The sequence below is a fragment of the Choloepus didactylus genome, chromosome 3 (assembly GCF_015220235.1).
Source record: "Choloepus didactylus isolate mChoDid1 chromosome 3, mChoDid1.pri, whole genome shotgun sequence".
Lineage (NCBI taxonomy): Eukaryota > Metazoa > Chordata > Mammalia > Pilosa > Megalonychidae > Choloepus > Choloepus didactylus.
This window is the reverse complement of record NC_051309.1, coordinates 3,433,055-3,457,415: the sequence shown is the minus strand read 5'-3', so window position 1 is coordinate 3,457,415 and position 24,361 is coordinate 3,433,055. Positions and strand designations below refer to the sequence as shown.

Sequence of the window (24,361 nt, the reverse complement as noted above, 5' to 3'; positions counted from 1 at the left end):
ACGAGTACTCATCAAGCTAAAACAGTAATTTGTTTTTACTATCTAAAACCGTTCCAGGGGAAACTGTTTCTTGGGCTTCACTACTGTGTATTCTATATCCTTAAAATAACAAGTTACATTAATCTTGCCATGAATGTGACTTTAAATACTAAATTTCTACATTACAGATGATGTGTCACCGAATCCCCTCTCCTTTTCCTTCCCTCCCCAGCCATTTCTTCATACCTGGGCTGACTTCATTGCCTTTTTTAGGGCTTAATGGTACAGATGCCTGTTCTCCCGGCTCTTTCTCCTTTCCCTTTCGTCGGATTGGACTTAGAGAAGGGGGGTTTGTTAGAGAAGGCAAGGCTGCCTAAAACAGAAAACAAAAAATGTGAAGGAAGTTTTACCAATACAGAGAGTGAAAACCACAGCATATGGTTACATTTCACACTTGCTGAAAAGAGCTAAGCCAGGCAACTCCTTTTTCCTTTGAACCCATATTTACACAGCTCAGGGACTTACGTCCATTACCCACGTTAACCCATCCAACAGCCACATGTAGTAGGCACTGCACCAGATCTTCCTGACAGGTGCACTCAGGGTGGTTAGAGAAAGAAGATGCCCCCGAGCCCCTCAGCCCTCAGGGAGGCAGGTGGGCCTGAGGCAGCTTGGGCCCAAGCCCGCCCCTCCAAGAGCAAGCAGCCAGGTACTCGATGCATATCATGACACAGAAGAGCATCCAAAGCAACTCTCTACACTCCATTTTACAAATGAGGCCACAGCTGACAAGCAGCAGAGCTTAACAAACCCAGAACAGCCTATCCCTAAAGCCAGTACTCGTTCCAATCTGCAACATGCCTCCCACTACAGAATACAGAATGCTCTGGTCCCTGAGCTACAGGAGACAGCCCAGCATGGAGGGCAGAGTGGGAGACAAGAAGACAGAGTGCGGGGCTCCAGGCCTTACTCTGCACTCACTAACTACAGGATCTCAGAAGAGTGCTTTTTGTCTCCGAGCCTCATCTGTGAAACGGGAAAGATGGGGATAAAATGGCTGCAATAAGAAGCACAGACCAGAAGGGAGCAAGGAAGCACCTCAGACACAGTTGAAGCTAATGTACCTTGGAAACATTAAACCACGTGAAAGAAGCTGATCACAAAAGACCACCTATTATTATGATTCTGTTTACAAAAAATGTCCGTAATAGGAAACTCTATTCAGACAGAAAGTAGATTACTGGTTGCTTAGGGCTGGGGGTGGGAGATAGGGAATGAGGAATGGGGGGTTAAGAGATAAAAGGTAGAGAGTTTCTTTATGGGTGAAGAAAATGTTCTAAAACTGTGGTGATGGCTGCACAATTCGGGGATTATACTAAAACCTGGTGAATTGTATTCTTCAAATGGATGAACTGTACAGTATGTGAATACATCATAATGAAGCTGTTAGCAGGAAAAAAAGAAGGAAAAAAAAGTCTAGAGCAGTAGACGAGATGAGATATGACACTGGTGAGCACATAGCAATGTCTTGATTTGCAAGCCACTTAGTTGGGAAAACTGAAAGGACTTGGCGGGCAGGAATGAAGGGTTGTGCTGACTCCCCTTTTTCCAACCTGATAAAGCATATGGTGCCTTTTTCAAAGAGGGGAAAAGGGGGAAAACACAGAACTGGGAAGGAAGGTGAGAAGTCTGGTTTAGAAGTCTGTGTTTGAGATATCCACGAATCCTCCAAATCAGCAGCACGTGGCAGCAGAACACACTGGATGGGTGCTCTGAAAACGGGGAGTCTCTAGTATTCGACTCACTGAGGCCATGAGCAGGTCTGACTACTTAGAGCTGTGCTTGCCAACAGGAGAGCCACCAATGACACGGGGCCACTTACAATTCAATTTAAGTTAATGAAAAGCAAACAAAATTAGAAGTTCAGTTCCTCAGTTGTACTAGCCAGATTCAAGAACTCAAAAGCCACATGCAGACAGTAGCCATTGTCACGGACAGTACACTACGTCAAGTTCCACTGGACAGCACTGGCCCAGAGATCATAAAGAGAAAAGACAACACAGGACAAAACCTAGAAACATTTCATGGTGGGAAGAAAAGACTAAACCAGGAAAGTAACCGGGAGCAGATAGGGGGTAGGAGAGAAAACCAGAGGCAGAATGGAAGCCAACCAAAGAGACAGGTTTCAAGACAGGAGTGGCTGCCCCAAATGATGCAAAGAGGGTAAGGGAGACAGGACTGGGCAAATATCCGCAAAACTGAAAGACAAGACCGTTGCAGGAAGAATTGCTACAGGGTAGTGGTAGTAGAAATCAGACCTGCAGGAGTCAAAGAACTGACGGCTGATGCGGTGGACAGGAGTCCTGGCCACAGAAGGCCAACAGGCTTAGTAAAGAATGACAGTCTTTGCCTGAGAGCAGAGGGAAGCACTCAGGTTTGAAATTGGGAGATGTAACTCCCCAGAAAAGCCTCCAGTGAAGGGGAGGAGACCAACTGGTAGCTAAAGGAGTACATGAAAGTAAAGGAGACTCAAGATGGAAGACCCAGGAAAGAGAGAAGAACAGATATCATTTATCAGTTGACTGATGTCTTAAATTCCTGACGGGAATAGTTTTTAACATTTGTTGTGAAGTTGATCTTCACTGATGGCGTATTTCACAAAAAAGCAAAACTGCTTTGCCAACATTTCAGGGGACAGCAAAAGAGTTATTTAGGCCAACAACTTCAATGTTGAGCTTTCTTGGCGAATGCTGAAAGCTGAAGAATAAAGCTAGTTAAGCTTCAAATTCCAATTAGAGATAACAATAATTGGTAGGTAATATCTAAAGGACTATAAAATACACTATCACATTTTGATGTTAAATTTAATGTCAAGATATGAGCAATTCTGTTCCTTTAAGCAAAAGAGAAGGGAGGGACAGGTGCCCAAATGAAGGTATGTTTGGAAGCCCACAGAGTCAAGAGGATGGATAAGTACTTGGGTACTGCCCCAGGTAAGAAATTACCTTTATTGCTGGTCCAGGAGCCACATCATCCAAGACATGTGCACAGATATTAATCACCTTCAGCAGGTGAGAGAAGAGCTGTTCCACCATGGGCACCAGGCTTCGGTCACCCAGAGCTGGCCACACCTCTTCTTGTTTGGTGGCTGCTGGGTTGGCCTCTTCTTCAGTGGTCCATGAACTTCGCAAAGATTTGGGGGCACTGGCTGTGACACAGGCACATACATCACCCAAGCAGCTTGAAAAAATGTGAGTCATTTAGAGCCATCTATGCTGAAATGCCACCTGAGGTCAACTGACACCTGACTTTCAACCCAAAATCTGTGTTCCTGATTTCCACGACTGTCACCCACCCAGAATGAGACAGTCATGTAGGCCCCTTCCTGAGCCTCAGAACCGAAGTTCAGTTGGTGACCGAGGACTGTTAATTCTGCCTCCTTAGTCTCTTTCAGTCTCTTCCCCCACGATTTCAAAACTATCATCTTACTTTGTACTCTCTCGGTCTCTTACTTTAATAATATTAATCTCCTGAGTTTCCTCATCTTCTCCAACCCACATTCAAGGCAGCCGAGTAATCTTTCTAAAATACTACTACAACTGCTATTACCTTTTCATGAAACCATTCAATGACCTCCCAAAGTGAAAAGAAAAAGTTCCGACTCCTTACTGGGGACGGGCAAGGCCCCTCACCCCCGTCTGTTTCAATGGGCCCTGCCTTCCTCACTAGCCATGTTTTCCATCCTCACGATATCCAAAATTATTTACAGTCCCCAAATGTCATGTGACTGTCCACATCTCCATGTCTTTGCACATGCTGTGCCCCATCTGGCGTGACCTTTCCTGCCAGCTCATATATCTTATTTCCTGTCCTGATCCCCAAAGGAAGCTAATGATGGTCATATTGTGCTGTCACTGTACTAAATATCCATCTTTTATTCTACTTTTATTTATACATATAACCACTAATGTACGACTGACTGGAGAATGGAGCCCATATATTATACTTTCTTATAGTACCCAATGAGGGACCAACTGGAAAAAGCTACTTTGAAATACTTAGCACAGAAGAGCTGTCAATAGCACACATTCATATACACTTGTAGGAAACACTGAAAATTGTTCCCTACAGGAACAAACTGCCATTGGCAATGACCTTTCAATATTTCTCCTTCCTATGCTCACCACCCCCACCCTCTATCAATCAAAAACTGAAGACCTAGAGCTCCTGTTTCAATTCAGTGCCTGTACCTGCGAGCAAGTTCCCAGCTAGGATCAAGGCATCTTGGTGAGCTGAGAGATCCAGTGGAAACCAAGCCGAGGAGAGCAGGGTGAGGATCACCGTGGCCATGCCGACCGTGCAGGTCTTCCCAGGCTCATCTGAGGCGCTCAGTGGAGGGACCCTGAAAGCAGACATTTTGCAAGGTCATAGTACAGAAATTTTCAAAGCAAACAGCCTTGCTTTCTCTTATGAACCCAAAAGGCAGGTATGTCACTATACATTTTATACCACCTCATAATCAATTATATTATTGTTAACTAATACTTTTCCTATAAATCATAGCTCCACAAAAATTATTTGAGAAGTGAAATAAGATAGCAGATTTGAATAAAAGTATTGGAACTGTATGTTTATTCTGATGAGTTTCTAACTTTCTTTAATTTTGATTCAGCACCTTTTCCTCCAGTGTCAAAATTGCCTAGAAGGCAAGTCCAATTCTGGACCAATGGCTGGAAACTGTAGTTGCTCAACAATAGCTGTTGAAAGGAGCATAATCATTCATGACCAAGAAATCCAATCCACTTCAAGCAAATCTTAATTTGCCGTATGTTGACACGATAAGAAATCTGCACATTTACTTCCAAATGAAATGGTGATTCACCAAAATTTTTCTCAACAATTAGTACACATAATAAAAGCCTACTCTTTAATGCTGTGGAAAAGCGACTTCTCAATTCACAGATGCTATTTTATGGCATCAACTGGAGAAAAATAACTTCTACATGAAAATTGCTAATAAGTACAGTATTTCCTAAATTACATTCTTTAGTTTATCACAGTTTTGTATGCCAGGTCACATGTGATTTCAAGCAAAAAAAAAAAAATTTCTAAATCTTTAATAATAGTGGATAATTTTGGAAGGAATGATGCCAATTAAAAAAGTCATTTATCAGCATATTTAAATTCCCTTACAAGAACCTCCAGATTACATCCTCAAATCTCCAAAACTGCTTGCTTAAGGGTAAGTATTTGACAGGCATTAGAATGACAACTAAGCCAGTGTTTCATACAATAGGGTGAAGCAAGTATTCCCTCCTGTCCTGGTTTGTATATATTATGTCCCCTAGGAAAAGCTGTATTCTTTGATGCTATCTTGTCGGGGCAGACATATTAGTGTTGATTAGATTGGAATTCTTTGATTGAGTGTTTCCATAGAGATGTGACTCAATCAACTGTGAGTGAAACGTTTGACTGGATAAGTTCCATGGAGGTGTCACCCTGCTCAATCAGGGTGGCTGTTAATTGGACCACTGAAGTCCTATAAAGGAGTTCACAGACAGAGGACTTCAGAGCAACTGAGAGTGACATTCTGGTGAGAAGCTACAGCTGAGAGACACATTTTGAAGATGGCCTTGGAAGCTGACACTGACATTTTGGAGAAAGCCATTTTGAAATCAGAACTCTGGAGCAGATGCCAGCCATGTGCCTTCCCAGCTAACAGAGGTTTGTCCGGACGCCATTGGCCATCCTCCAGTGAAGGTACCTAATTGTTGATGCCTTACTTTGGACATTTTATGGCCTTCAGACTGTAACTGTGTAACCAAATAAACCCCCTTTATAAAAGCCAATCCATTTCTGGTATTTTGCATAACGGTGGCATTAGCAGACCGGAACACCTCCTCAGACATCTTTCCAAAAAGACCAAATGGATAAAAGACTTAAGAAAGGAAAGCAGGATCCGATAGCTAAGCTTGTGTCCCATAACTGAAGACAGCTGCACGCTGAGGGAAATACGCACCCACAATGCCAGCCCAGACTCCAAACGCAAACTGGAAAGGCAGCTGAAAGAAGACACAAAGCTTCACAGCATCCAAACTAAAGAAGAAAGGAATCATAAAATCACACTCAAACACAAAATACGTTCATTAAACTAAACTTTCTTCCACCCTTTACCAAAAGTACAGACAGTGAGAAACAAATTTTGATCTGTGAGTGACTTCCAACCGTATGCTCTCTGTCCTACTGAGGTACAAATCCATACCTTAGAAAACACAGCAGAACACTGGAAATACAGCCTAAGGAAAGGGCAGGGCCAACGTCATCCCAGTGGAGAGCTGTAGCAGGCGTGCAGCTCCCTTGGTCGGGGCCTGAGCTGCCTCAAGCCACCTGCTCTGCCTGCGTGTGGTTTGCTCCTATGAGGCTTTAGGATCTCAGTTCCAGCCAATTAATGTCAACCCCCCTAAGCAGACTCTAAGAGCCAAGAGGGTAGGGATCCTGTTTGTTTCTACATTCCAGGTCTACAACAGTGCCTGGCACATGTAGGTGAGCCTGTGCATAATATATTACCATATGTTCAGAATTTCATCATACCTGAATTCTTGGCTAATATGGTTCTTTTCCAATTTTAGAATTACAAATAATGGTATAGATAATTAGATTATACAAAATTCTCAGTTGGCATTTCTGACTTTTTTGTTAGTATATATGACGAGGCCACTAAGTCAAGTATTTTAAACTTGTGATGTATATTCAGCGCCAACTGGCATGGTGTGGCAGCGCCGCATGGTGGATTTCAGCCAACTAGGGGTGAATCCCCACTCCACCTCTTACCAGCTGGGTGAGCCAGTGCAGTACATTTAGCAACTGCATGTCTTAATCTCCTCATCAGTAAAATGGGGACAATATTACTACTCCCTCAGAGGCCTGTATGAGACTTAAAGAACTAATTTGTGGGATGTGTTTTACAATGGCCTTTAACTTTTCAAAGACCCACTTTAGGTTGGTTAATTTGAGCCACCATACGGTTCATAAATTGCCAAGATTTGACTGTCTTTTGTCCCACAAACAAAAAAAAAGCAATTTCATATGATTCAACCTAATATTTTATTCTCATTTAATCTTTTTAGCCACACTGTGATATGTCTTGAGCTGGAGGGAATTAACTCCATTTGCTAGAAGCAGAAACCAAGCCTAGAAGTCACAGAGGCATTATCTCACTTCCCCTGCACAGTCTGTGATCAGCTCGGAACTAGAATCCAAGGCCCACAGGGAATATTCACATACACAGGATAGGAGTTAAGGCCTCACAGACGGGGCACTCTCTTTGTCTCTCCGAGCCAAGGGTGCTGGTAGTATCTGACTCGCCAATCCAGAGTTCAGCCTACTGCGCTAAACATACGGGTCCCACGGTGAGCAGGAACATGAGGAGCACAGACCATCAAGCTCTTCAATCAAGGGGTCCTGGGAAGTTACACCCAAGAGGGGAACCCTGCATCTCTCTCCCAGTAGGATTATAGGAGTGTTCCTTTACGTTTTTATGTCCACCTGTACTGCCTGGGTGATTTTTTTTTTCACAGTGAACTTAATGTTACTTTAATAATCAGAAAAACAGTTCTTTACATTCATTCCTGTTGGAAGAAACCAAGATTCTATTCACAGAAGCACAATTCTTTAGTAAGCACCAAAGATAAGTAGGACCATTAGATGTGAACATACAAACGACTGAAAATCAACATCACAAAGCCAACCAGAGAAGACTTACTGTGAGAGCCCGGGTGGTGGATGTGACTAGCTCATGAGAGACCGCTGCAACAACCCTCGAAAGGTTATTTTCCATGGTGACGTCCGTTATGCTTGGTAGTAAGTTATAGCCTCTATATATTCTGATAAGAAAAACAATATACTGTTAAAGCTTACAATATTCTAAAAGACCAAATGGCATTTAAGAGTTTAAGATGAAAGGCCAAGAGATTCAAAGCAGACTTAACTGTTGAACTAAAGAGACTTGAAATAAATTTGGTCCTTATTCTGTGAAAATAGCTGAAATACTCATGTCCTCCTTCTTCCGCCTCTGCCTCCATCACATCCACCGTGGCGCTGGAACAACCCTCCCCTCCCAGCTTTGCCTGCACCTCCACGTGGCATAAGCCACACACTTCTCAGAACACAAGTTAGGAGACCTTCACGAAGTCATTCCTGATTCCAAGATACCACGTTCCCTTCCTTGCTACTGGACCCCACAGCACTTTTTATGTATTTCATTCCTGGCATGCATCTATTTCTATCCCCCATTAGAGTTACTACAAATTCTAATTCCCCCACTGTATAAATGAAGCCCAAACGGGATCCATGATCAATTCACTTCTGTATTCCTCACAGTGCCTTGTCCACTGGAGGGACTCAACAACAAAACTACAGAGATTATTACATTATTTTCTCCTATAAATTCTCACAAAGCAGGTAGCTAAGTAACAAACACAGCTGCACAATTGGTAAATCTGTTTACCATCCAAGAGCCAAAAAAACATAGCTGAATGTCAACAAGTCAGGTTAAGGCTGGAACTGTTCAAAGTAGTAGGTAGCAACCAATTTTAATGAAATATTCTACTCATCTTTGTTGCCATCTAAGTATTCTAAAAGCATTTCTACTCTAGTCTATGTTGCTCATCCGAGAATCAGATGAGAATGGGATATACACAGCCGCTTGACACTGTATTCAAAAGCTTCTTACGACACATGTGAATAATAATTCTGCAAAGCACTGAACTAGTGGTTAACCCTAAATAACATTAAACATTAAACCTACAAATCAATAGGCATGATATAAATACCCTGCTTTTCACAGGCAACACAAATAAAGTGAAAAATTTTATTGGACAAAGTTTTAGTGAAGGGTTAAGAGTCATACACAAAAATACACTGTGTGTGTCCATGTGTGGATTGCAATGAACAAACTAAAAGGTTTAGGATGTCACAGCTGTGTAACTGCTGCAGTGCTTAAATAAAGAGGTAGCAAATCCTGAAAAACATAAAAAAAAAAAAAAACCTAGCAAAAGAGGATTACCTACTCAAACACACTGACCTAAAGGTTTTTTTTCTAGAAAATAAATGTCTTAAATTAAAGCCTTAAAGAAAGGTATCAAGAAAGGGCATCCAACAATGTCAAGACATGGCTCAATTAGTATACCTGGTTATGGTGCTGACCGAGAAGTGGGATGGAGGCTGCGTCTCATGCATGAGAAGTTTCAGGTAAACACTGCTTTGATCTCTTGCCACAGCCACCACTGGATCAGCTTGTCCTTGGTCACCTTTATAAAACAGCTTTGGAACAAGCCTAACATAAAAGTAAGGTTTTTAATTTAAGAAAGTATATGAAACTCACCTGTGAATCACCACCCTTCTCCCCACCACCACCCCACCTCACCACCCCTAAAATCTACCCACAGTCTTGGTCAGTGGCAGTGGTCCTCGTGGGTGCTCTCCAATCACAACACTACTCCCCCCCACACACCTCCTCTGAAACAGCTTGGTGGTATACTTCCTTCTTACCTGAAATGGGATCCTTCTCTACAAATACTTAAATGTTTTGATTAAAAAAGAACCTTGATCATCTTGATCAGCCTCAACAAATGCATCAAGCCACTGCACACAGAAAGCACTGAGCAGGGAGCAGATCTGATTAGCAGCAGCCTCTTGGGCAATTCTGCAATTTAGTCTGCCCAAATTCTCCCATAGCCTCCCAAAGGGTGGAGCACCAGCTGAGTTCCCTTACAAATCTAACCTGGACTCAACGGCAAAATATGAGAAACATTTTCCTAAATGAACACAAGGGCTCATTTCTGCAATAAAAACTCAGTACAAATTGTATGTGAGCGCACTCATACACCGACAGATGGTGCAGACAACTTTCAGGAACAATCAACTATTTTATTACACTGGATTGCAAACTGCAAATTCCTCCACGGAGACATGGTCCCAAGTACAATTTTTTCTAGGGTATAATTGCCATCATTTACAGCAAATGGTAAGGATCCGAAATCTCTGATTAGGCAAAAGTCATGCAAACTCAAGTAAATGAAAAAGCACACCTCACAGTAATAAAAGAAATGTAAACTGCCAATGATGAAAAGCATATACACAAATATCTAACTCTCGCTTTCTTTGAGTAATCTGATGACAGATATTTTTATTTCCTTCTTTATATATTCCTAATTTTTAAACATTTGTTACTTTCAAAACAAGGTAAAAGTTATTTAAAAAATAAGTATCAACTTCTGCCTATAAAACTGAAACATACTTAAAATTTTTTGAAGAACGGGGAAGAATCAGGCAAAATCATACTCTAGTAGTGGAAGTATAAATTGGTACATTGCTGGACAGCAGTCTTGCAATAATTATCAAAACCCACAAAAAAATCCACTTCTGGTATCCACCCACAAGAAATGACAAAAAGTGTCCACACAAAGACTTACAAGCAAGTGTTCACAGCAGCATTATCATAATAGCCAAAGAATACGAATGATAATAATATTCATCAGCTGGTAAATGGATAAATAAAATCTGGTATTATCCACACAAGGAATGCTATTCAGCAATAACAAGGAGTAAACTAGTGATGTATGCTACAACATACATCATCATACATCAGGATGAGCCTCAAAACTAAGTGAAAAAAAGCCAGATGCAAAAGACCACCTGTTGTATGACTCCACCGATATAAAATGTCCAGAAAAGGCAGATCTCACAGACAGAAAGCAGGTAAGTGGTTGTCTGGGGCTGGACCTGGGAACGGGGACTTAGTGCAAATGGGCAACCGAGATATTCTGTGGTGATGGACATGTTCCAATATTTGAGTGGTGGGGATGGTTGCACAACTCCATAAATTTACTAAAAATCATTTAAAATGGATGAATTTTAAACAATGTAAATTATACCTCAATAAAGCTATTAGAGAAAAAAAAAAACACAAAAATGCTTGGTCCAATAATTCAACTTTTAAGAATTAATTCTTAAAAAATAAAAAAACCCCACAATTTATACACAAAGATTTATGTATAACAATGTTCACTGGAGCTTTATTCATTATTTAAACCAAATGAAAACTTAACATCCAGCAAAATGATATTTCTATAAAAAAATTTATCGCAAGCACGTAGTAAAAAAAAGGGCCACTAATTAAAGTTCCTGTTTTAGAAGAGTATTTAACAACAGGAAAATGCTAATAATATATTAAGTGAAAAATATCAGATTACAAAGTTGCATATTCATTTCAATCCCAATTTTGAAAAAGAAACCCATACACAGGATATAAAACAAAATGTAAAAGTCATTATCTCCAGGTGGTAGAACAGAAGGTGGCTTTGAATAGTAGGTGGCTTTTATTTTTCTCTTAATGCACTACTTTTACAACTATGGATTGGTATTTTGTCATTGTTTTAATTACTATTTTAGAATCATGGTAGTGAATTTTGTTTTTGAAAGTTTAACAATAGATTGGCTGAAAATGAGCTCAACAGATTCAGGAAAACTACTCTGCATCCTTTGACTTCTTCTTTCTTTTGCCCACCCTCAGACCACTTGGTACTTCAGCCAAAATGAGGGTAATAAAGAGAGAAAGCATTTGGGTACTAAGGTTACTAGAGAGAAGTACCTTGTCAGGGACGCCGCGGCCACGTGCCGTACCCGGGGGTCCTCATCCCCCAGCAGGTAGATGACCACGTTATTCAGCACTCGTTCTTGCAGTTTTAAAAGCTTCAGAGAGAAGATAATAAAAACAGATGTAAATGTGTTTGACTAAATTTTAGATTCGTATACAACCCCCACTCCGTCTCAGAAACTGTGAAGTCATAAGGAAAGACCCCTCCGGCGCACAGCCCTGAAACGCGAAGGCCCCGCAGATCCATCACTTACCCCTGTGTAATGATGAGCCCCTCTGCGTAAGCTTTCTGCTTTTGCCTCCAAAAAGCTCACCAACCTGACAAGAAGGACACAGTAATGGAACAGTTCAGTGACTCCACACTCAGCCCTGAGGACCCTGCAGGGCCCAACCCGGCTTGCTCCAGAGCAGCAGGGTCCATGTGCCAGGAAGTTTCCAGAGGGAGCTCTCAGCTAACCATTCTCTAAATAAGCAGAAGTCATAATTCTAGATGCACTAAGCTATTGCCCAGGAAGTTGTTCTTCTTGAAAATATGTAAACATCTACTATTCTTAAATACTCCAAATGCCTGACAGAATGAGATGGGACATATAGCATAGAAGTCAAGTGAGCAGCCTGCATATTTTCTCCCACCTGAGACCCAGCCCAGCCCCACACTGACTGGCTGCGTGGCCAGGACACGTTCACATCCCTGCTCTGTTTCCTCATCTGCGGCATGGAGGTAAGAATAAGACCCAGTTCACCGAGATGTTCTGAGGATGAAAAAATAAATGACCCGTGAAGTGCACACAGCACAGTGCCTGGCATATAGCAAAGACTCCATAAGGGAAGACTTAAAAAAACAAACATCTGGATTATAAAAGCAAATTTTCCCTTCTGAAAGAGAGCACTGAAAACATTTCCAGCCAAAAATGATTTTTAGAAAATGAAAAGTACAACATATCAAAGTTTATTTTTTAATTGCAACCAAATACAAACCATCCATCTTACCCAAGTTCTCTATAATGATGGAAACATTCTTTTAAACAAGCAGAAGTGATATAAACTACATTTTTAAGTTTAAGACAACAGTGGAAAAAATTCAGAGCTCTTTTATTCCAACCACCAGAACACTTAAATGACTAAGACTATCAGGAAAATCCACTCCATTGCCTATATCTAAGTGTAAGACAAAGTTCAGCAAAAAGCCACTGGGAAGGAGATAACTATGACTGGTTATCTAAACCACTCAGATTTCTGATGGACTAGTTACTTGATAACATCACTGCTAGCTTGACCCCCAGGACTTTTGATTACTGGTTCAAACTTCTGAGAAGCTTTAGTTCAATTAATCTAATGAACTTGATTCACTTACCTGAAGTCAATTTCTGCAAGAGTTTCCAAAAGCTCTGTCCTCACCAGCCAATAGGAACTATCCCTCAGGGTCAACACATCGATGATCAACTGTAACCCTAATTCACTGGAGCTGCTGCTGCACAGACTCATGACACAGTGCTGAAAAACAAGGTGTTCGCAGTAAGATGGCTTCAAGTTTAACCTTACTCAACAGCTGTCTCCTGAAGGTTTTAGGACACCACCCTGTGTTGTGTGTGTTTTCATAACTGCAACAGGGATGTTGCACTTCTTCAACATTTTCCCAAAAAGTTTATAGGATATATAAATTTAAAGATCCCTTTGACATAACTTTGTTTCTTCCTTCCTCCCATTTCCGCCTGTGTCTTGGCCTTGACCCTAACACGGCAATTCCAAGGCCTCAGCCAAAGACAAGGGTCTCACTGCCTCTCTGAAGAGGCGATGGCTGCCCACTGCAGCACCCTTCGCTGCACGTGAGGATGGAGCGGGGCCCCCTGCCGTCTGCCTTCCTCTTCACACCTGGGCTCAGAGCTCAGCAGCCCTGCTGACTTAACTGTGCTGCCAACACATTTCCTCCTGCTCAGGAAAAGACACGGCTGAGGGAAACTTGGGAAAAATTCAGGACAAGGGAAAAACTCCTGCTAGGCTATGAAAATTTAAAAAGAAGAGGTGTCCTATAAATTTGACAACCATGGGTACATCTGTCTTGTTCTGTTATGGGCTAAGTTCTACTTGTTGACTGACCAGTCGTCAATTACGAACCAGCTGGGGCACAAAGGTTCAACACTCTATCACTTAAAAGACTGAACAACTCTACTTGATGCAGTTCTGCTTGAACACTAAAAATAGAGAATGAAATAAATAATCCCTAAAGGTCACGTTAACATTCTACGGGCCTAACAAAGTCCTGTTTTTGTTTTTATTAAACAAATTTTACAGTTAATGCCAGCAAAGCATACATCTAAAGATACCCTTTAGAGAAAGGCATATTTCAAACAGAAAACACTAACTTAAACTTGAGTCTATTTCACTTCAACTTCACTGGCAATGGCTCCTTTCTTAAGCGGTGGATACATGGGTGTTTATTCTTATTTACAGCTTCAGAATGTCTGGAAATACTTATATTAAGCTCCAACTTTAATTGTAACAATGGTAAAATTTCCACTGATCAAAGAAATTATTTCCACAAGGGATTATGCTCACCCTCACGGCCGTACAAGCCAACTTGCACGTAACAGAAGATTCGTCTTTCAGAGTTTTCTGCAGCAGAGGGATGCAGTCCGCCAGAGAAAATGTACTTCCTGACCAGAAGGGCAAGCACAAAAGACCCTCACGTAAACTTAAACTTAAGAATGACGTCTGGAAAAGACACTACGGAAAAACTCAGCTGTTACCTGTCAGACTCCTAATGGTGCACATCCAGTCTTCCACCTGAAAGCGGGACCGGGTGAGGATGGAGTAGACAAGGGCCCCGCAGAGAATGGCAGTGGCCCCGCGGACCTGGGGGTCTCCGTGATCAGTGTAGTGCAGGATGTCCGAGACGTACTGCTCCTCTGTGGGGACGAAGTGCCTGGCCATTGTACGCCTCTCTACCTTCAACTTTCTGACTCAAAGTAAAGGCTTAATTATCAGGAGAGGAAAAGAGGGGTGCGGGGGGTGCCAGTGAAATCTAGAAATGAGATGACTATGTTTCGGGGCTTCAGAATTTCTAGATTCATCTTACACCTGATGTCACTGCAACACAACAGATTTTCTAGATTTTAATTCCAGATTAAACAGATAACCTGGTCAGATCAGATTGACAATCGAAATTCCAAGATTTCATTTCAAAAGTCATTTTCAACGACTCAACTACAATATGCACAAACTTAACCTGTGTAAATTCAACAACAGAAGTTTGTCCCCTCGCCCAAAGGGAAAAAGAGAAGGCGGGAGGGTAATTTTTAAAGCGCAATTCTTTCCAGCATTCTGCTTCGTGATGAGTCTACATCCCTAAGTGGGTACAACTGGGGACATGGAGCTGCTGCTACCTTGGCCGGGCTTGGTCCCCACTCATTTCGGAGTGTGAACGTCCAGCTTAGCTGAGTGGGATTCAAGGGCAAGTTGACTCTATACAATTTGCATTTTAGGTACGAATCCATTATGTATGTAAATTTGCTCATATGTTCCCCAGATTTCTAGTTCTTGTTGTGTGTGTTTCAGTTCCCAACACTGCCTGTAAGGGGAGTCCAACCTCCTAAAAACATCACTATGTATGCGTTTTAAGGAGAACTACAGCACAGTTCAAATACCACAAATTAACTGAGACCTCACTGCCATAACACTGAAATATTTTCAAAGTAATGACGAAATATGAGAAAGGAGGTATGACTTGTTAACATACCAGGGTATTCCACGGTGTCAAGGGGTATTTTGTAAAGTTTGCTGAAGAAAGATTCAGGGTGAAGGGCCACAGCTGCTCCGACACAGCTAATGGCCAGTGCCTTCACACTGACCCTTACATCCCGATCTGGAACCAGTGCTGCGAAGAAAACACCTTGGTCACTGTCTACCTCAAAGCAGCGAACATTTGGTTTTCAAATAAACAAAACTAGACCCGCTAAACCAACTGTCCCCACCATTCCCTCCCTTCTCCCGTCAGTCAGTGAAAACCAAAGATCACCCTCAATTTCTATTCCCTCTGCGGCAATAACTAGGCAAAAAGTTGGCCACCAAGTTGACCTCTGAAACCCAAAGTTTATTTCCTTCTGTTCTGCACCTGAGCTTCTATACATACCGTTTTTTTCCCCAGTTAGCAAAAATGAAGCAGATAAAAGGCGGACACAATGGACAAGAGGTGCAGAATCATCATCAGTAGACTGTCCTATGTCACCTTTGATTCTGCAAGGCTAGAACAGAGAAAACTCACATTTTGTCTGTCTTAAAATCAAAGAAGCGATACATTCATTCATTAGTTCACCCAACAATAGTTCTGGATACAGTAAGCACACTAAGTGCTAGGAATACAAAGATGCACATCTTTGCAAGTACACATGTCTGACCTCACCCTCATCAAAGTCACAATCTAGCAGAAAACAGACCGGTCAAAAGACAGAACACCGTGTCGTGTGCTCTGCGATAGGGAGAAGCTCTCATGCAGCAAGAGTGCACCCAAGAGCATGAAAGTCTGCAGGGGAAGTAAAGCAGGAAAGGTCTTCTTTAGGAAAGCAGGAGCTCTCCAGGCAAAGCCCAAAGGTGAGAGGACATAGCCTGGTAGGATGGAGAACAAGAAGGAACTGCTGGAATTTGCAACTGATTGAGAATGTACTATAAACTAACTACTCCTTGCCCTCAAGGAATTTATAATTAACTGGAAAGACAGGACACCCTTCATAAAGACAAACAATATAAAGATATGTTTTACAAAGAGATCAATGCAACAAAAACAAGAAATGCTACAAGACCACGTATGACCATCAAATGAACGGTTCAAGAAATCGGTATCACAGGAATCTGGCAGGGTAGCAATCAGTACAGGATAGAACTGTCTGGGAAGGACTCTCAAAGGAGGCAAATGTTAAGGACTTGGGTAGTACCTGGCAAGGCAGAAAGAAGAGCAGGTCTGTGAAGAAATCAGTATTTAAAGGGAAAAGAGCTCAAGCCAAAGCAAAGGAAAGCAATAAGCATGCCAGAGAGCCGGGAACCAGGGTGATTTTAAAACCCATGCGAGGTCAGAGTGCTCAGGCGGTACGTGCCTCAGTGCCTCACCTTGTTTTCTTGATCAACTGGTTCAGCAGTTTCATCTCTTGACCCAAATTTATCTATACTGCTGTCGGAAGGCTGCCGGCTGTGACCCAGGCTTTTCAATAAATGTGCTTGTTGAAGGGCTTCAAAAACAGAGAAATCCAGATTAAGTGAAAAGTCTACTTACCAATGGTTTCCAAATAAAACACAAATACATATATTTACACCAAGAAAACACTGAAACTACAGGATTTAGATCAAGAAAAAGTATGGTCCTTCCTCAACTCATTTTCCTCATTGCCATGTACAACTCAGAAAACAAAGATACCGAGATATTTCTTCTTGGAAGAAGAGAAAATTAAAATACCTCAGACTGAAAATGAGGCCATATTGTGGTCCATGGCCTGAAACACACATACCGAGCGATGAGCTTCCGAAAGCATCCGAGCCCTCCTCAGAAAGAAGCCCCGTGGTGGCCTCCTCCTCCTCGTCCTGCAGCTGTCCCATCGGCATTCCCGGGCACTGGCCGTCGGCGCCATCCAGCACCTGAACGAGTCAAGAGGGGCCATGAGAAAGCCCGAGGGTGGCACGAAGTGACAAGTCCAACACGGAAAGGCCAAGGTAAGACAGGGGTAATGCTGGGGACTATACCTTAAATGTGGAAAAACTAAGGCCATCTACGCAAATGCACATAAATGCATGTGTAGGGCTTATTGCTCACACATTAACAGGACATTATGGAATGCTTTACAGCTCTGAAATTTCCAAAGAAATTCCAACCTGGAAATTTCCCTCATATCATGAAAAAGATCCAAGCAAAAATATTTGCCCTCACATAAAAGTAAATTTTACAGTAAGTCAGAAGTGAGGAAAAAGGTTTTAGACCAAAACCTAACAGTATCAGTTATCTCTGAAACTGCTACCACTGAGAACTGAGCCCACTGAATTTGAGGAAGTGTGCTCCATGTCTTTAGCCAAAAGCTTGGGTTATAATTCCATAGTGCAAAACTTCCCACATCTCCTTGAAATCCCCTATATAATTTACCTGAAAATTAAACTGAGTGAGACAGAGGACTCTCAAACCACTAAAAAGTTATTGAAATAAATTCTATTTTCTATATCACTTTTAGAAAGTCTTTCCAGGTTCCTCCCCAATTAAAAAAAAATCAAGCTATATGGTCAAACAGAGGCAGGAAATTATTTCCACCCTCAGATTAGTTTACACAAATACCTTAGCTAAGCCAGGTGACAGGTTAAAACAGAAGTCCTGACACCACGATAGCGCTAAGTACCTTACCGTGCCCCAGGCAGAAGTGCTTCCCCAGGGTTATCCCCTGTAGCCTTCTTAAGACACAAGGACTGTTCTGAGCCTCACTTTATGGGTCAGAAAACTGAGGCAAAGAATGACAGTGCCCAAGGCCCCCCAGCTAGTAAATAGCCAAAGCACAAGCAACGAAAGAAAAAACAGTTAAATGGGAACTCCTCAAACTTAGAAGTTTCTGTAACTCAAAGGAATCTGTCAAAAAGGTGAAGAGGCAGCCAACTCAATGGGAAAAAATATTTGGAAACCATGTATCTGACAAAAGACTGATATCTCATATATATACAGAAATCCTACAACAGTACAGACAGCCCAATTATAAAATGGGTGAAAGAGATGAAAAGACAGTTCTCTGAAGAGGAAATACAAATGGTCAAAAAACACATGAAAAAATGTTCAGCTTCACTAGCTATTAGGGAGATGCAAATTAAGACCATGAGATACCATCTCACACCAATTAGAATGGCTGCCATTAAACAAACAGGTAACTAAAAATGCTGAAAGAGGATATGGAGAAATTGGAACTCTTATTCATTGTTGGTGGGACTGTATAATGGTTCAGCCACTCTGGAAGACAGTCTGGCAGTTCCTTAGAAAACTAGATACAGAGTTACCCTTCGATCCAGCAATTGCACTTCTCGGTATATACCCGGAAGATCTGAAAGCAGTGATACGAACAGTTATCTGCACGCTAATGTTCATAGCAGCAATATTCACAATTGCCAAGAGATGGAAACAACCCAAATGTCCTTCAACAGATGAGTGGATAAATAAAATGTGATATATACACACGATGAAATATTACGCGGCAGTAAGAAGGAACGATGTCATGAAACATATGACAACATGGATGAACCTTGAAGACAATGTTGAGCAAAATAAGCCAGGCACAAAAAGAGAAATATTGTATGTTACCGCTAATGTGAACACAGAAAAATGTAAAATAAACAGCTTATAACGTAGAATGTAAGGGACCTAGCGACAATAGCAATTAGTGAAGGGGGAATGATAATCTAATAAAAATAGATAAATTATCGTGGGTAAATTTAACGTTTTAGGAATGCTCAGGAATGACTATGGTTTGTTAATTTCTGGTGGGTATGGTAGGAACAAGTTCACAGAAATGTAGTTATCTTAGGTTATCTGTTTTTCTTTTTCCTTTGCTGGGTTATAGTCTATATATTTTCTTGGGGTGGAGTAGGAACATGTTGGAAGTAACGTAGTTATTTTAGGTTATTTGTTTTTCCTTATTCCTTTGTTTTGTTTTGTCTGAAATGTTTTTTATTGTTTTTTTAAATTTCTCGATAAAGTTAATTAAAAAAAAAGGCAACGAAAAAAATACGCAAAGCCCCCCTGAGGAGCTGGGAGAAAATGCAGAGGTGCTGGGTTTCCCCACCTGGATGACTGCTGATGTTCTCATAAACAACGAGGAATGGCGGTTTGATATGCCGAACCCTCTATCATGGGACTTGCCCTTAAGAAGCCTGTTACTATAAAGGAGAGGCTACGCCTGCTTATAATTGTTCCTAAGAGTCTCCCCCTGAATCCCTCTTTGTTGCTCAGATGTGGCCCTCTCTCTCCAGCTAAGTCAACTTGGCAGGTGAAATCACTGCCCTCCCCTCTACGTGGGATCTGACTCCCAGGGTGTAAATCTCCCTGGCAACGTGGGACGTGACTCCGGGAGAGGAATCCAGACCCGACATCGTGGGATGGAGAACATCTTCTTGACCAAGAGGGTATGTGAGACAAAACAATGTGAAGTTTCAGGGGCTGAGAGATTTCAAATGGAGTTGAAAGGTCATTCTGGAGGTTATTCTTCTGTGTTATACAGATATCCCTCTTAAGTTTTTAGTGTATTGGAATAGCAAGAAGGAAATACCTGAAACTGTTGAACTGCAGGCCAGTAGCCTTTATTCTCGAAGACGACTGTATAACTATATAGCTTACACATTGTGACTGTTTAATTGTGAAAACCTTGTGGCTCACACTCCCTTTATCCAGTGGATGAACAGATGAGTAGAAAAATGGAGACAACTATTAAATGAATAATAAGGCGTGGCAGGGGAAATGGGATGTTTTAGTGTTCTTTTTTATCTTTATTTTTTATTTTTGGAGTAATGAAAATGTCCAAAAAATGATTGTGGTAATGAAAGCACAACTATATGATGATACCAAGAACCACTGATTGCACACTTTGGATGATTATCTGGTATGTGAATATTTCTCAATAAAATGGCATTAAGAAAACTTAGAGGCAAGACAAAAAAAACATGTTCTTAATATTTTCAATAGTAGCAAAATACTTCATAGTACAAATTTTTAAATTAAAATTGGGGTATAAAATTCAGTATGTACTTGTACCAAACTTTTTGATCAGACTCTCCTTAAGGTATTATTTAGCCTGCGCCCAACAAGTTCTTAAAGCATTTGCAAAGCCCTAAATTCTAGCAGAATTCATATAAGAAACTATTGAACCCCCATGTTCCATAAAAGTGAAACTAAGCTGTCAACTTCAATAAAGTTATCAAATGAAATCAAGCTCTTCATTAAAGCTCTGAGCTGGTGATCTCTGCACTGCTTTTAGTGGGCTAGACAGGAAGATAAGAATAAGCAGAAGGGTCCATGTCTGGGCCTCCAGGGAAGAGCTCAGAGATACAACAGGCCCCTCTGCAGAAGACCGGAACATCCCTCTGCCCACTTACAATTTCAGAACTGTCTGAAGGGGTGACTGCTGAGTCGGGCCCCTCGGTGGTGGTCTGGGAGCTGTCACTGATGGGTGAGGAGGCCTGGGTCCCATCGTTCAAGTCCATGGCACAGTCAGACGGCACAGCGCTGATCTGGCTAGAACTGTGGCTCAGGATGTCCTCCTCATCCCCGTCGGTAGCAGCGCTCGTCAAGTCACAGCTGGTTGGATCCACAGAGTCCGACTGCAGAGTGTGCTGCGACCGGGGCTGCTCGGTAATAATCTCATGACCTGTGGAGTCAGCAGCTGAACTCGTGGACCCCGGAGTTGAAACCCCCGAAGAGGCAGCCAACTCCCCAGTGATCTCACCCTTCACTGAGGCTGAAAGAACAGAAATACTCATTCAATAAACGGTTGAAAAAAACAAATGTTAACAAAAAATTCACCATCATCAAGTGTTTTCACTGCCAAGCATCCTGAAATACAGTGAAAGTATAAACTAGGAAAATTTCAGAGGCAAGTAATAAAACACCCTTCAAACATTACTAAAATTGTCTTTTACTAGAGTACTTACATAAAACCAAAATAAGGATAACCAACAGATATTTTTTAAATGCTATGAATATTCTCAAATGGTGCTTCATTGCAAAAACTAGAGAAAGTATGGCTATACAACCTTACCACCTCAAGTGCTTAAGCAACTATTCCAGCCTTAGCTCAGAGCAATGATAAAGATATTTCTAATTCAGGAGCAGCCTGATATGGGTCCCCATACCCCAAAGCAAGCAGTGGTCAGAAACAATGGTAAACTCATCCTCTCTTTGGGGTGATTCTTCCTTCTTCCAAAACCCTGTTCAAGATCTCAAAGCCAGGCCTAGCCCCCGCAGGAAAAATTTATACCACATTTTCCTAGTTTAGTTTTTAATATTCCCATTCAAAAACCAAACCAAAACAAAAAACTGCATAAAAATCACTGCACAAAGATATACACCAAGCTATTAGCAGTGGTCACTTCTGGAGTCAACTGGGTCAGTAAGGACTTGAACTTTACACTGTTTTTTAGAGCTGCAAATGTTTGTTTTTAACAATTTTTTTTAATTTTCATAATCAGGAAAAAAATTATTTCTACTTTGTAAAATCAATGAATAAATAAATCACCACCACTAGAACTGTTAGATTTTCCTTCCCAAGTATTTTAACCTTATTTTTAGTTATCTAAGAATATTTGTGTAGGATTATACAACCAAACCACCCTCATTCAATACAATTATCAGAATCTTAGCCAATACTCATCTTTTACAAGGTGAACAAAGAATATAATTAGATAACTACCTGTAAACAAATGTAGATTCTTTCCAGTTAAGCTATCGCTAGAAAACTTTTAGTCCTCTTCTTCCTCCACTACTCAACCAACTCATGAGACACTTCTACCAGCTTACCATCCCCTTCCCCAACAGACTTGGGCTCAGGGAGTAGAAGCCTAATTTTATAATCACCTTAACCCAGGAAAACAGCAAATATCAGATACAAGAAACATACACATGTATGTTTCAAAGTAAACATTATAAAAGAAGCTCGGGCTCTCCCCAACTTGAGCAAACCGACGCAGTGGCCCTCCAGTGGGGCCCTCCACGAAGCGGTGCGTGGAGAGAGAGCAGAGTGAAGTGGGCAGAGGGGTAAAAGAAGGTCAACACAAACCACTAAATAAATAGGGGCTACCTGCAAAGGCTGAGCTGCTGACGTCTGATCTTGATTCAGAGTCATCTTCCAAGGCTTCTTCTTCTCCTAAGAGTACTTTACCTATTAAATGATGCAGCAACGTTCCTTTTAAGTTTGCTAAAAATAAGGACTTTTAACAATTAAATAAACATGCATTCTAATTTGAAAACCATAGGCATACTTAATTTACCTTCTCATACAGTTTATCCTCATATATAAATACTTTCATACCTCTAGGATGCCATACATAAAGAATGTTGTAGAAACATTCTTTTAAGAATGTAATTAAAATCAATAAACCTACATGGGAAAAGAGTTAGAAGCAAAGATTCTCAAACTGTTTAGCAAAGTACTTTAATTAATAAATATTAATTTTGAGTACTACTAATAACAAATAATACATTAATATTTAATCTTAGAAGCAATAAGCTTGAGTCTGGATAGATCAAATTCTGTTAGCCCTTAGAATATTCATGTCATATCCCCAAAGCACACCAGAACTTATATATAGAACTTTATATCTAAAGGTCACTTTTACTTCATTATATTTTAATTTGCCAAACTCTATGGTTGACAACCAAAGTTCAAGCATGTTAAGATTTGGGAGGATGAAATAAAATTTCACCTCTTGCAAAGTTCTAAAAATAAATTTTTTCATTCATGGTTTCCAACTTATATTAATGAGGAAAAAAGAAACCAAAATTCTTAACAGGACTTGGCTCATTAAATCTTGATGGTTATGTCACAAATGAATCTTATTAGATGACACTATCCAAATAATTACTGATATTCCCACTTTCTAATTTCACTACTCTTCAAAGAAAAGGTTGTAGGTGTGATAACTCCTATAACATAAGGCTACAATGATAAAACATTGGAGGCAAAGAAAAAGAGAAAGAAAATAAAAGAAAACCCAAATTCCAGATAAAACTAATAAAACGACTCAGCATATCTACTAAAAAGAAAACAGGACTCTTCATTAAGGAACAAGTTGTTTATCTTGGGAAATCAAATAAAATTCCAAAAAGGTAGTTTCAGATTTTAATGAAAGAGGTCTTTATCCTCCAAATCAGCAGTTTGCAAAATGTTTCATGGAGCCCTCCCTAGGACAAGCTCCTCAAAGGAGCTTGAGCCAGAGCTACTACCAGAGATGGGACTCCAGGGCACTCCCCAGAACCCAACCCTAAATCCTAGCTCCAACCAGAACAACCCTGCTTTTAGCTATCTTATATACAGGCAGATTTCAACTGGAAAAAAGGATTTTGCTTCTGTAACAAAAGTATGAAGACCACAACTAAAAATGGAGAAAAAAAAAAAAACCACACTCAAAAGGAGATTGAGGATATATTCCATTTTCTATACAAAAAAGGACAAAACAACCCATCCCAACAATGTGAACCAGTCCTCTTCTACATCTTTCCTGGGAAAAAAGACTCAAAAACAAAGCAAGTATCAGAATTAACTTAGTCACAAGTCCCAAATGTCTTCCTAATTCAAGGATATAGAGATTAATTTTCACTAGAATTCTTGAGGTTTTTAAACAACCTCAATGTTTCACCAAAACCTCAAGCTTGATTAAGTATCCCACAATACAGTGGCCCAAACATTAGAGACTCTAGGTTCTTCTGGGAAATGTTTACTTATTTAGTGAAGGCCAGCATGTTAGGAGTGTCCTGTGGAGATCCAAATCAATACTGCAAATACTATTAGGCATTAGATTCTCAATTAAATATCCAAATCATGACATGAAAAAAGGTTTATTAGGCCTTTATGATTTCAAAATAGAAAATGACAGCAATTGTTTCCATGGAAATTCAGTCTGGAAAAGAAAATAATTGGCACTGCAAAGTGGGGATAATGGGTACCCAAACTATCAGAATAAAACAGAAACCCTTGGATTAATAAAAATAAATAAATTATTGCAACA

The 24,361-nt window shown here is 40.8% G+C and overlaps 1 protein-coding gene across 6 annotated transcripts in view; it reads right to left on the bottom strand.

Annotated features, from left to right (window-relative positions):
- The window catches only part of HTT (huntingtin), a 193,793-nt gene that overhangs the window by 105,322 nt on the left and 64,110 nt on the right, over positions 1-24,361 (bottom strand). For all 6 annotated transcript variants that reach the window (XR_005215820.1, XM_037829303.1, XM_037829304.1 and 3 more), the window contains 17 exons: positions 22,435-22,515; positions 20,735-21,096; positions 17,131-17,257; positions 16,736-16,854; positions 15,765-15,876; positions 15,372-15,509; positions 14,383-14,541; positions 14,192-14,289; positions 12,990-13,129; positions 11,890-11,953; positions 11,630-11,730; positions 9,167-9,313; positions 7,742-7,862; positions 5,999-6,075; positions 4,230-4,381; positions 2,985-3,187; positions 226-352 (listed from right to left, as the gene is read on the bottom strand). Coding sequence is in view for 5 of the 6 variants with exons in the window: in XM_037829303.1 (XP_037685231.1) it covers positions 226-352; positions 2,985-3,187; positions 4,230-4,381; positions 5,999-6,075; positions 7,742-7,862; positions 9,167-9,313; positions 11,630-11,730; positions 11,890-11,953; positions 12,990-13,129; positions 14,192-14,289; positions 14,383-14,541; positions 15,372-15,509; positions 15,765-15,876; positions 16,736-16,854; positions 17,131-17,257; positions 20,735-21,096; positions 22,435-22,515 (2,328 nt within the window). In the remaining variant the exon portion in view is untranslated. The remainder of the gene's footprint in view (positions 1-225; positions 353-2,984; positions 3,188-4,229; positions 4,382-5,998; positions 6,076-7,741; positions 7,863-9,166; positions 9,314-11,629; positions 11,731-11,889; positions 11,954-12,989; positions 13,130-14,191; positions 14,290-14,382; positions 14,542-15,371; positions 15,510-15,764; positions 15,877-16,735; positions 16,855-17,130; positions 17,258-20,734; positions 21,097-22,434; positions 22,516-24,361) is intronic.